The sequence below is a fragment of the Cannabis sativa genome, chromosome 4 (genome assembly GCF_029168945.1).
Source record: "Cannabis sativa cultivar Pink pepper isolate KNU-18-1 chromosome 4, ASM2916894v1, whole genome shotgun sequence".
Lineage (NCBI taxonomy): Eukaryota > Viridiplantae > Streptophyta > Magnoliopsida > Rosales > Cannabaceae > Cannabis > Cannabis sativa.
In genome coordinates, this window is record NC_083604.1 from 18,442,832 (window position 1) to 18,456,831 (window position 14,000).

The following is a 14,000-nucleotide window of genomic DNA, read 5'->3' on the forward strand; positions in this document are numbered from 1 at the left end:
TTTAATGGAATGAATCTCTTTGATACAGCTATTAGTCTCATATACTTTCACATTTATTGCTTTCTTAATCACTTGAGAATGCAATGAGGGACTGATTTTAAGGAAATATAATCATAAAATATTGTAACTCTGCTTTTTTTATTCATATACACTTGTCCATAAATAAAATATATTATATGTAACCCATCTACATTTGAATTTACAGAAATAAAAGGCATTACAAGTGCTATTATAAACCAACATGTATCTGGGGGCAGTAAAGATATGTAGGTAGAAAGAGAAGAAAAAATGGTAAAAAAAAAAAAAGTAAAGCATTGTATGCTTCTCTATACAAATAGGAAAAAATGGCTTCGCCCTGGAGGATCATGTGTTCTTCTCTAAAACAGATAGTGCTGGAGTCAAATAGTTATTGGCTTTGTCAGGCAAATGTGCAACCTGCATTTTGAATAACAAAATTAGAAAGACATAACATTTGAGAGAGATCTTTTTAATGATATTGGAAAAGCTGCTGAGTATTGTCCACTCACCAGCTCATAGAGTCCCTTCCCCTGCTCAGCAACATATTCATAGCATACCTGCAATGAGTACGATACGAATATCCATTAAGAGGACTAGACTATGCTTACCGAAACCCGATTTATTAACATAAAGAAACTGAAAAAAAAAACTTAGTTTTGCTCACATCAAAGCTCTTGTTCCGTGCAGTGGAATCATGCAATGCCTTCACACAAATATCAGCTACATCCGCGCAGCTGATTCCCTGATTATATTGAGAAAAGATGTTTAAGATTTGAACTTCAATAATGCTAAATTAGTGTGTACAGTGTTGGTTAGAGCTAGAAGTTTTATTATCAGATGAAAAAAAAACACAAGATGACTCTTACTTGTGAAATCCTGTTTCCTTGATCAAATATGAGTGCACGTTGGCCACCGGGTTCTTCCTGCATTTTACCAAAAAATAAAAATGAGTTTTATGCTCTCAATGAGCCATATCTAAACATTTGTATGCTTGTCTATCTATGTAACTATGCTTCATTAAGAAAGCAGTTAATGAGCAAAGTAGTCTATGTAACTACCTTAAGGGGTCCAGGACGAATAATTGTATATCCAAGTCCTGATTTTCTCAATGAATCTTCTCCAGCCTATAAACATTGAGAGAAAAAAGAAAAACATTATACGAGGACAACTTTTGTAAGTTATATGTCACCAAATTTTTTAAGTGTAAGGAAATAGTTTGCATAGTAAGTTTTAACAAAAATCAAAAAGCTCACCCTCTTGGCTTTAAGAACCTGCTCCCTTCTGGTAGGGTCTAATCCTGATCCAGTACATGAAACTAGGATAAAGTCCGTTTCTTGCCCAGTCTGCAGAAAATCAAAATACCTTAAAAAATTTATTAAAATTGAGGAGAACATACATACTTCACTGAAACACGTGGTTTAATTGAAAGGAGAAAAAAAATGAAGAACAAATAGTACATATTGCTCCTGATGCCCTTCTGACAAAGTAATTAATTTGATTTACAAGTAGGGCTGTAGAGTAGTAGTTTTAGCATGTTGTCAAAAAAATGAGAAACCAAAACATATATAACATCCAATACAGAACACTCATCAATGAAATGATTAGGAAGAAAACATATAATGTGCTTACAGGTAAAGCTTTTATGTATTCCAATATAAGCTTAAAGCTTCTAGGGTCTTGCTTAACTCCTGCTGCAGGCCCTTCTGCAGGTTTCTGTAGAAGAATATTAAAGAGAATCAGCTGAAATCATAAAATGTTTCTACTTTTAGTTTCCACAGTGGTGAATAAGTAGTTTCAACCTCAATCAATTACTAAACATGTGTCATGCTGAAAAAATAAATAAATGCTAAGGTTAATGTATACAAATATGTTGGAATTGGAAACATAATCTTAATTTTCTTTCAAAAAGAAAAAATAAATGTCTTTTGTCAAAATTTGAGGACATGTAAACGTGTAATTTTGTGTATTCTCAGAGAGAATAAAGGCATGCCAAGGAAGTTAAAATGATGAGATTACTGCTTTGTCTTAAATATTTGATAGAACTGAAAAACAATTCCAAAGATTACGCTAAATATGTTCATTTTCATTCATTCAATTTAAGTATGTAAATGTACTCTCAAGTAGGCAGCATGGCAACTCCATAATCTCAGAACAAAGTACAAACCTGCTTTCTGGGTTCAAAACGTATGGTTAATGTATGTATAAGAAATGGATCTAGTGGTGGATCATCCGGTTTCACAGGGCGAAAGGATGAAAAGGGTACCCTCACCTGCCAATTGTAGGGATGATAGAATTATCAAAATTGTGGTCATGACCAACCAAACATACCAACAGAAGAAAAAATAGAAGAATTTGGTGGCATAAAAGAAACAACACCTTACCCTACAAAATCCTACTTTTGTGGCAAATCGTGCAAAATACAATTTACTTTGAGATGTATCTGCTAAGGGACCAGCCTCAAGAATTAAAACGTAAGATTTTCCATTCCCACCAACAGAGAGAACCAGACCTTCATACCTATAAATCAAAGACAATTTATATACTTAACACCTAATGGCTAAGGCAAAAGTATGAACACAATAGAGAATGTGAACAATGCTATACATTACATACCTGTCAAGAGTCCGACCCAGAGGAAGTGAAAGCCTTTTCGTCAGCTCTACATAGCCTCCTCGACTGAAAACATAACCTGAATAAGGAAAATCAAATTAAACAAAAGTTATTTTAGTTGCTTCAAAATAAACATGAATGATTGATCAAAGTAAACATGGCCTGAGTTATATAATAAATTTTTAACCTGAGAAGACAGCTTCTCCAGTCTCTGTAAACTCAAACTTAGCATCCATTCCACCATCATACTTAGAAGCAACAACATCCTGGAAATAGGTGCCCTGACGAGCTTCCCACCCAACCAATGAATCTTCGGACTTGAACTTGGCAAGGCAGAGCTTACTTTTGCTGCTTTTGCCAGCTCTTAGCTGAGCAAGCTTATTGTTATAGTCCTGAATAAATGTAAGAAATTTTTAAAACCAAATTGGTAAAGTAATACTGAAACAAACCCATGAAAAGAAATGTGGGCAAGAACGAGTACCTGAAACGCTTTACTAAGGTTGTAAACTCCGCGCTGATCGACCCTAAAGAGGTCTCCAGTAATGGCGGAGCGAGCAGTAGCACAGTAGATGATCTTGCTGCAGCCTTCGACAGCATCCACTAGTGTGGAGGGATCACCTACGTCCCCAACAACAATCTCAACCGACCTAGGAAGCATGTCCACCACTTGTTCATCTGCCTTTCTCACCAGGGCCTATACACAATGTTAGAAAAATATTTGAAATGAATACTCAAAATTGACAAATCATAGTTATCCCTAGAATTTTGTTCTTTGTTATTGGATTTCGAATGAGTTTATTTATTATTTGAATTGATTATTACTCATCATCAAAATCACTTCAGCACATAATTCTAAAATCAATCATCAAAGACCAAAAGAACAAACAACAAAAAGGGTAATTGAGAAACCTTGACAGAGTAGCCTCTGAGCATGAGCTTACGGACTACAAGGCGTCCAATGCGAGAAGTGGGCCCAACGACGAGAACTGTGGTGTTCTGGGCACCAGGAATGGCAAACTCGCACATGGGTCCTTCCCTAATGAGAAGAGCATCAAGTGCATCCCTCTGGTCTGCTCTGCTGGTGCTCGAAATCTGGCCCAGTCCAGAGAACTTACGCCAAACCTCATCGAACAGCTGACGGGACCGCCGACCGAGTCCGACAGGATTCACATCCTCAAGATCCAGACGAAGCTGCTGCTTTTGCTGCTCTTCTTGAGCAACAACACTAGTAGTAGTAGTTGTTGTAGCAGAAGAAGAAGAAGGAAGGGTCTGTTGAGTTTGGTCTTGATTTTGAGGTTTCTTCTTGTCGTTTTTGTTCTTGTTTCTCTTCTTGTTATTGGGTGGTTTATTATTATTACCAGAAGTGTCCGGAGAAGAAGAAGAAGAAGAAGAAGTGGTAGCTCTGGGGACTAAAATAGAATGGTGGGATCTATGGCTGCTATGGCTATGGCTGTGGGAGATAAAGGAAGGTGCCCAGTTGGGAGTATTGGGCAGTGACAACGTTGTTGGCCTCAATCCCATCGATGAATATCTATGATGATGATGATGGTGATGATGATGATGGGGGCTGGTGCTGCCGTTGACGGTGGCTGCCGTAGCAGTGGAAGTCATTTTTCTCTGCAAGAGACACTAGAATCTGTGATACGTCACTACATTAAGATTCTGATGTTATATATGTATAAATGAGATTGGATAATGTTAATCTGAATGGAAATGAAAGAAATTTTATATTTTCTGGAGTTGGAGTTTGGAAATTAAGAAGGTACGAATGGTTGGAATTGGTGACAGTTGGGAATGGAAGTTGGACCACACACCACACACTTATACACATTTGGTTTGGTTATCCAACATGAAATAACCAATTAGCCACGTAGAGTTGCTCTTTTTCTCCCGTTTCACTCGCACGTGCCAACTATTCAACACTAATTTATTTATTTTTATCTTCAATAGACTAGTATTATTTTATGCTATAGTAAAGCTTAATTTGCTAAGATTAAATTTTGGTTTTGCATGTTTACTTAGGGAATTATGATAAATGATATGATATTTATACATTGTTTATTAAATTTTGGAATGGAAGGAAGTAGTGAGGCCTACACAAGGCCGGCCCAAGCATTTTGGGAGCTTTGTGCGAAATTTTAAAATTGGGCCTTTAGGAAAAAAAAAAAAAAAAACATGTACATTAAAATTACAATTCTATTAGTAGCTTTTTTAAAAAATAAATAAATAAATTGCTTCATAAATTTTCAATTAAATTTTTTTTTATTTATGTATAAATAATAGGAAAAAAAAGAAAAAAAAAATAGGCCTTTTTTTCCAAAAAAAAAAAATGGGCCTTAAAAAAATAGGGGCCTTGTGCAATGGCCCAAGCTACCCAATGCTTGGGCTGGCCCTGGGCCTACACAAATTAGGGAAAAAATAAAAGGAAAGGTTTTCTCCATTTTTATAGGGAATAAATTTTCTTTTGCTAATTTATTTTTATTTTAATTTTAATTTTATTAATTAAAAATAAAATTGACAAATATACCCTTAAAAATCTATAAACAAAAAATAATTAGATCTTTTAACAATAATAATTTTATTAAATTAAAGCATTCTGATTATCACCTCGAGCCATGATCTAGCTCGGTCTCATAGTGAGAATGGGAATAGCTTCAGCCTTAGCACCTCTTCACTCACTCCTTGGATCTTAAAAGAATCGCTCACCTCCAAGAATGAATGGAGATGGAGGTGAGGATCCTTAGTTGGCATCCCGTTGAACTGCCCCACGGTTTGGAGCATTTAAAACATCACTGGCTTGAGCTCAAACTGTAGTGCTTGTATTTCAGGCCTCACAATGTCTGGGTTGAGCTCATTAAACATGGGGGCAGCCAAGGGCGGAGCCAGAACGAAACACTTAGGGGGGCCAATTATTTAAAATTTATATTTTGAAGAAAATATTTTTATAGAATTACACATCACAAAAATTATTAATAAATACATGTTTGGATATAATTGTATAATTACTATGATATTAATTTCATAATTAAACGGTCTAATAATTATATTATATTTTAAAATAAATGGTATATTTATATGTAAAAATATAATTACATATCAATTTTTATTGTATTGTTTAGTAAAATAATTAGTAATTATATATATAAAAAATTATATTATATAATAATTAATATTTAACATAGAATATTTTTATAATAAATTTTTATTATAAAAAAGTATTTAACACAAAAAAAATTTAGTAATTATAATAAATTTTATAAATATTTTTCAATATATTGTACATTAGTAATTAATTAGTCAAAACTATTTTTCCTTCCAAAAATATTCATGCAAAGTGTTAGAGGTATATTATATTTTATTTTCTTTTTCTAGATAAAAAGATTTTTTTTTTTAATTTCTGTAAGGAGAGATCAAAAAAATCATTTTGTGTAGCCATAATAGAAATTACAAAATAATAATTTCCATAAAAGAAAAAAATTCTATTAGATATGGAATACAAAAGTACTACATGTAATTTTAGTGACCTGTTTTCTATTTACTAAATTATAATTTTTAATCATATATCTCCAAAAAAGACTCACAATAAGAGTATCTTTAAAAAATTTTTAATAAATTAATAATATCATCAAGATACATAAATATTTGTTGAGAAATTGAGGGGGAGCCATGGTCACCCCAACCCAAAGAATACCTCCGCCCCTGGGGCAGCATATTCCCGTATAGCCCTTACTCGATCATCTGCCAATATGATGGGATTAACAATTTATTGGGCAATCCCATCATCATCAAGATTCTCAGCCATGATGTATCAGCCCTTAGCCTTATGAACCCATCTTCTTCTTCGAAATGTGCATTCAATCTCGGGATCAATAGGAGCAAGTTCAAAGTCCTCTTGTTGGTTCATACACTATAGATACCTGAGATTTCAAAGAACAAACCAGCAAGATCAAAAAAAACACAAACATAGAATGTCAATTAGTTGATAAAACATAATTTAGAACTTAAAGTCCCCGGCAACAGCGCCAAAAACTTGTTGTGAAAAGTATATTGATTTATAATTGCGCAAGTGTACACAATCAAAAATAAGTAATACAATGATAAGTATATTAGAATATTTTTATTTATGGAAATTATTTTCTAATTAAGGAAATGATTTTCTATTTAAGGAAATAAATAAATAATTGATTTTCTGATAAATGAATATTTTATATTCATTAAATCTGGATAAAATCAATTATGTAATATTCTATATATGGTCAGATTTCTATATTCATTACCTGATTTGATTTCCTGAATTAATTGTCAAAATATTCTGACAATTAATGTGGCGCGAATGCGATGGAGTATCTCACCTATAAATATAAGGTCTCGGCCCCGAGCTCCTCACTCATTCTGTTCATAACAGCAAAATCCATCTAAAGAGAGTTGAGAGAGCGAGGAAGCCCGATTACCCACATCAACCAGTTTCCCTTGCAGATCAAAGCTTATGTGGGTTTGAAGCTCAAGAATCAATGGCTGGAGGTATTTCGATCCTTATTCATAGTGTATATATGTTTGATTTAATTCCGCAATTTATACATAAACATATATGTTTTAGTCTATACATATAAATTGTCTAACAGTTGGTATCAGAGCGGTTTTTATCTCTGCCTTGATTTTAGTTTGAGTTTCATATATATATATATATACTCGTATATACAGTGTTTATATATATATATATTTAATTCAGTGTTGATATATATATTTATTTTCGTTTGTGTATATATATTTATATATTCATATTCATTCAATCCCAATTATATATATACATATATATTTTCATACATATATACTTGTTTATTCATTCAGTTCATATATATATATATATTCATATACATATATATATATTTTTTCTTCATTTCATTACGTATATATGTTGTATATATATATATTATTTATATATCTAAATGCTATATACAAATATATACATATATACATTTCATGTTTATATATATACATACAGTATTTTTATTTTTCTGTATATATATTTATATATATATTGTATATGTATTAATACATTCATATATTAATATAGATTGTTCTAAGCATGAAAATCCACTTTGAAAAAACAAAGAAATCTCAAAATTATTTTTCAGAAAATTTTGGTGATTTTTAAAGTCTTTGTTTTATGTATTTTCGATGCATAAAATCTATATGAATGTCTTAATTTTTGCATTTAGATTCATTTGGAATTGATTTCATGATTTTTGGAAGTTTAAGGAAATTTTATCATGTCGTTTATGGCAGTGTATTTTTCAAAAAAAAAAAAAAGGAAAAAATTTCGATTTTTTTTTTTTTATATATATATTTTATTTATTTGGAAATATAAATTATTCTCCTATTGTTAATTTAGTCAATAAATTACATTCATTAATTTCCATTTTTAATTTAATACATATATTTAGAATTAATATGTTATTTAGTATATTTCGAAAATGGAAATTTGTTTTAATATGGTAATTAATTACATGATTTATTTAGGCATGTAATAATTGTGCAATTTGTATAATTGTGCATTTAATTATTTATTACCAAATTTATGTAGTTTATTGTTTAAATTAATAAAATTTGAAAAATCTCGCCATTAAGTATAGTCTTTAATTTTGCATTTAATTCATTCCATATAATTAATTGTACTAATTTGTATAATTACCTTATTTATACAAATTAATTATTAGTATAAATATTTAAGATATTATATGGTCATAAATGCATAATTAATTATATATTATGGAATTAAGCATTTAATTTATTATCATACAATAATTGTATTAATTTGTATTTATTTGGCAAATTTATGTTTAATGCAATTAATTTAGATTTGTATGATTTAAATGCTATACATAAATTCCTTTTATAGTGCTAGATATATTTAGAAATATTCAAACATTAAGATAGGTTGAATATTTTATATAGCACATTAAGTTTCATAAAACTTCATAAAATATTCATAAAACTTCCTAAAATGAATAAAATATGAATAAAATGTAAGTAATTTTGTGGTTTGACATAAGAAAACATGAATTTGGGACAAATGCTCATATCTAGAACGGTTTTTAATGATCTTCTGGACGACCACACTAGGAGCATTAATCTCGGTGATTTGCCTACTATGTTAATAACGAAATTACTTTTAGGTAGAGCCCAATACCTAATGTCAAAGTGAAAATATAATTTTATATAATTAGGGAGTAGCCACAACATCCTTATTTGTATAAAATTATATATTAATTAAAATTCACCTTAATGGACATAACTTGTAATTAATTATATAGGTATAATAATTTTACCCCACAGAGATTTTATTATATTTGTATAATTAATTAGGATAATATGTTAAATTAAATTCTCTTAATTTACCCCACAGGGAGTTATGGGGATTTAATTTAATAGTGTTATCACAAATTTAATTAAAGATAGATAATAAACCTTCATTTTCCAAAACTAATTGTTTAATTAAATCTATCATAAAGTTCATCTAATTTTATTAAATTTAAAATTTAGCCCACGGGCAATTTTGGATTTAGTAAAATTTTAATCTTCAATTTATACTTTGGTGTCTAGTGAACCACATAATTTTAAATAATTAGGGAGTAGCCACAGCATCCTTAATTATATAAAATTATATATATTAAGTGGATTAAGATCACATAATGGACATGAATTATGTGAACATAATAATCTTACCCTACAGGGATTTTATTATATTTACATAATTAATATGTTAAATTAAATTCTCTTAATTTATCCCACAGAAAATTATGTAGATTTAATTTAATAATTTTATCATAAAGTATAAAATTTTGAAACATTTATAAATAATTAAGTGTTTCATACCTTTCATTGAGATAGAAATATTAAACTTTAAGTTTTTCATAAATTGTGTAAATCTATCATAATCTACATCTAAATCTAATCTTATTAAATTAAAAATTTAGCCCACAGGCAATTTTTGTTTAATAAGATTTCATATGTAAGCATGTTTATTCATTGGTAAAAACATGATTCATTTAAACCTCAAAACTATATATGTAATTTTATTACATCACTATTCATAAATTTCTTCCATAACAGTAGAAATTTTCAAAATTTATTCTGATAATTTCATCTAGCATATACAGTTTTTACTGTATAATTAAGAAAAATAAATCACACTTTATTATCACCAATAAATTTTAATTTATTGTGTATGAATTCATTCTAATATAGTTAATGTGATTATTAACACATAGTGGATTATTTTAGATTGTTATTCCACATTCATAATTTCTTGCAAGGTTTACAAATAAACCTAAGAAAGTCAGTAATTGTGAGCAAATCTTATCCACAGACAAGATAAGTTCTCACATTTAGAAGTTTAAGGAACAAACAATATAGTAGTGGCTTTGTTTTAAAATTGGCAAAGACCTTTATGTTCCAAGATTCTATTGAAACTTGATTTAGACACATTTAGAGGTCTTTACTACAAATGATGTCACTCATAAAGATATGCAAGTTCAATCTGACAATAAGAAATGTGTTATTAATAAGAATTCTTCTACATTATAGCACCAAAAATTATGGAACATATCTCCATAAATAGAATAAATGTTAGTAAATGGTGGGGATCTTCATTACACTAGATTTTACTAACTTTATTTAGAACTTGTGTGAATTTCATTAAGAATATGTATTCCAACAAGTCAAAATCGGTGCATACTAGAATTCTATCATATTAGAAATCATACAAGTCAATTAATTTTGAAGACATGGACTCAAATTTTGCATCTCTTTTTTAACGATTACTCACATAAATAATTTTTCTACAAAAGTATAGATTTATATGTTTCAAAGACATTTAAATCTTAAGTAGAGAAATGGTGCATTTTGCATATTAAGATAGTGAGATCAAATATAAAATGGAGAATACTACATCAAAATTCGTGAGTATGGATAAACTCCCAGTGTATTTGTAAAGTTTCTTTAAAAGCATGGGTTCATTGCCCGATACATATGCTTGGTACACCCAAATTATAGTGTGTAACAGATTTAAGAAACTAAGCATTTTTTGGACATGGGGTGGAGCCTACTCCAATCTTTCCTAAATCTTTCTCTATTGATACTCTTCAATGGGGTGTACATATCGAATCGTGTTTTAACCAAAGTTGTTTCTCAAACATATTTTGAGTTGTGATAAGGCTGAAAACCGACTTGATGACATGTGCACATTTTATAAATACCCATATATAGTTAAAATGCAATTGTCAAAGAAAAGATCTGGGCCCAAAACCATAAATGAGCATATTTCATTTGAAAGCTATAAGGTTTAAGGGTTACATATTTTATTATCCATCTCACATCACTAGAACTGTGGAATTAAGAATTGACTTGATCAGTGGGAGTGATCAATTTAGGAACCTAGTTTCTGAGAAAGATCATTCATATTTTTTCAAACTTCCACCTCAAGTGATAGATTAATTATGATTCACAACAACCCTTAAGGTTAATGGTTATTGAGAATTCATTAATAATCTACAAGTCATTGATAAAATTCTAATAAGTTATGTTATTTAGTAATTGCTTATAATTTCTAAAATAACATGCATATTGAACCATTTGCTCTTTTAAGAGTTTGTTGGTCCATCCTTAAGATGACTTATTAGAACAATAAGATCAATGTTTTCTAGTGATTACTTTTTGTACAATAAGAGTTCAACTACAATATTAATTTGAGACACAAATTAAATTATAGAATGATAAAGAATTGAAGTTGTAGTACAACATGCCATGAATGAAGAAATGAATATCTTAAAGAGCAATAAAGTTTATCTTTAGTAAAGTTGCCTAATGGGGTGGAGAACATTAATTAAGCATAAGTTTTTTCACCAATAATATTCATTAGGCAACATTGAGAAACATAAAGATATAAAAGAATATTCATTGCTAAGAAGTTCATTTTGAAATAAGAATCAATAACAAAGGAGATTTACATTCTCACTTGTTTTTATAAATGATTCTATTATAGACCTTGGCATTTGTTGCTCGTTTCAATTTATTAATCAATTCCAAACAGTGAACTAGAGGAGAAGGTATACAGACTGCCATAAAATTTTTCCTCTAATAGTGGTGAACATATGCAAGCTTAAGATGTCTACCTATAGATTAAAACAAACATCTCACAAATTGGTATTTTCATTATCTTTTCCTTTAGATTTGAAAAGAGAATTATGAAAATAATTATATACCAGAAAGTTAGTGGGAGTAATGTTTGTTTTATGCGTAAACAATATGTTACTTGCAAATGATGATAAAAGTTTTCTATATAAGTTGAAATAATTCATATCTCAAATTATTATTTTGAGATAATGAATATAAATAACATGTATAATTTTAATTAATTAGAGAGTAGCCACAGCATCTCTGATTAAATAAAATTATGTATTATTCATTTGATATAACTTTTATCTTTAAGTGTGATAAATTCAACTCGAACCAGCATCTGAAAAATGATCTGGAGTGAGAATAAATTAAGAACATTCATTTGCTTCTATTTTAGAAGCCTAATGTATGCTCAGGTGTGCACAAGACCCGACATTGCTTATTCTGTCGGAATGTTAGGAAGATTTCAGAGTAACCCGGGGATAGACCACTGGAAAGCTGCAAAGAAAGTAATGAGGTATCTTCAGGGTACTAAGGATTACAAACTGATGTTCAAACGAACTGACAATCTAGAAGTAGTTGGCTACTCGGACTCGCATTTGCTGGTTGTACCGATTCACGTAAATCTACATCTGGTTACGTGTTTATGTTTGCTGGTGGAGCTGTGTCATGGAGGAGTAACAAACAAACTTTGACTGCTACTTCTACTATGGAGGCTGAGTTCGTTTCTTGTTTTGAGGCTACATCACATGGTGTATGGCTAAAGAGTTTCATTTCAGGCCTTAGAGTGGTTGATTCCATTGCAAGGCCGCTAAAGATGTTCTGTGACAATTCAGCTGCTGTTTTCATGGCTAAGAACAACAAAAGTGGAAGTCGAAGCAAGCACATCGACATTAAGTACTTAGCTATTAGAGAACGTGTTAAGGAAAATAAAGTGGTCATTCAACACATTAGCACTGAATTGATGATTGCCGATCCTATGACAAAAGGCTTGCCACCTCATAAATTCAAGGATCATGTAGAGAACATGGGACTTGGTTCCCTTATGTAATTTGTACAAATAAAGTTATTATTAATGAAACTCTTATTTTTGATTTTCTCATATTTATGCGCATCTTAATTTTACATTTGAGAAAAATTTCAGAGGACCTGAATAAACATAAGGTTTAGGGTTTATTCACTTAAGTACATTGCCACATAAAGTACATTGTTATATAATAAATGTATTGTAATACATGGAAGATAATACTCGATTCATAATGAGGACATGTCGCTATGATTCGTATGTTTATTATATAATGAGGAACGTTGGGTTTGAATATTTTAGTTTAAATGCTGACCAAGTGGGAGAATATTAGAATATTTTTATTTATGGAAATTATTTTCTAATTAAGGAAATGATTTTCTATTTAAGGAAATAAATAAATAATTGATTTTCTGATAAATGAATATTTTATATTCATTAAATCTGGATAAAATCAATTATGTAATATTCTATATATGGTCAGATTTCTATATTCATTACCTGATTTGATTTCCTGAATTAATTGTCAAAATATTCTGACACTTAATGTGGCGCGAATCTTGATGGAGTATCTCACCTATAAATATAAGGTCTCGGTCCCCGAGCTCCTCACTCATTCTGTTCATAACAGCAAAATCCATCTAAAGAGAGTTGAGAGAGCGAGGAAGCCCGATTACCCACATCAACCAGTTTCCCTTACAGATCAAAGTTTATGTGGGTTTGAAGCTCAAGAATCAATGGCTGGAGGTATTTCGATCCTTATTCATAGTGTATATATGTTTGATTTAATTCCGCAATTTATACATAAACATATATGTTTTAGTCTATACATATAAATTGTCTAACAGTAATCAAAGTTCGTATCCATAGGGACTTTCACACTAAATAATGCAAAATCAACTAAAAGCAATTCAAAAATTCCAAGTAAAAATAAAGCAAAGTAACCAATTAATTCAAGAGAAAAATTCTTAACCTTAATTCTAGAGTTTAGAAATAATGTTTTAAGCTAGATAAACTAAAAATAAGAAGCCAAAAGTAAGTAAAGTTGTGAAAATTTCAGATTTAGAAAATAGACTTGGGTGGTTAATTTCTCACTGGTATGTTCCAGTTGATACAGCAATGACTTAGCAATCCTGGCAGAGTTAACAGATTTCACAAAAACCAACAAGCT

General features: G+C 30.2%; 1 protein-coding gene across 1 annotated transcript; it reads right to left on the reverse strand.

Moving 5' to 3' along the window:
* Positions 1–119: 119 nt before the first annotated feature.
* LOC115713035 (protein HIGH CHLOROPHYLL FLUORESCENCE PHENOTYPE 173, chloroplastic) lies at positions 120–4,506 on the reverse strand. Its single transcript, XM_030641509.2, has 13 exons — positions 3,538–4,506; positions 3,110–3,322; positions 2,816–3,020; positions 2,632–2,707; positions 2,400–2,535; positions 2,183–2,287; positions 1,648–1,731; positions 1,272–1,361; positions 1,077–1,142; positions 885–941; positions 683–760; positions 528–575; positions 120–435 (listed from the first exon to the last, which is right to left on the reverse strand). The coding sequence occupies exons 1-13, from the start codon at positions 4,237–4,239 to the stop codon at positions 364–366; spliced, it is 1,932 nt and encodes a 643-aa protein (XP_030497369.2). The 5' UTR covers positions 4,240–4,506; the 3' UTR covers positions 120–363.
* Between the last annotated feature and the right edge of the window lie 9,494 nt (positions 4,507–14,000).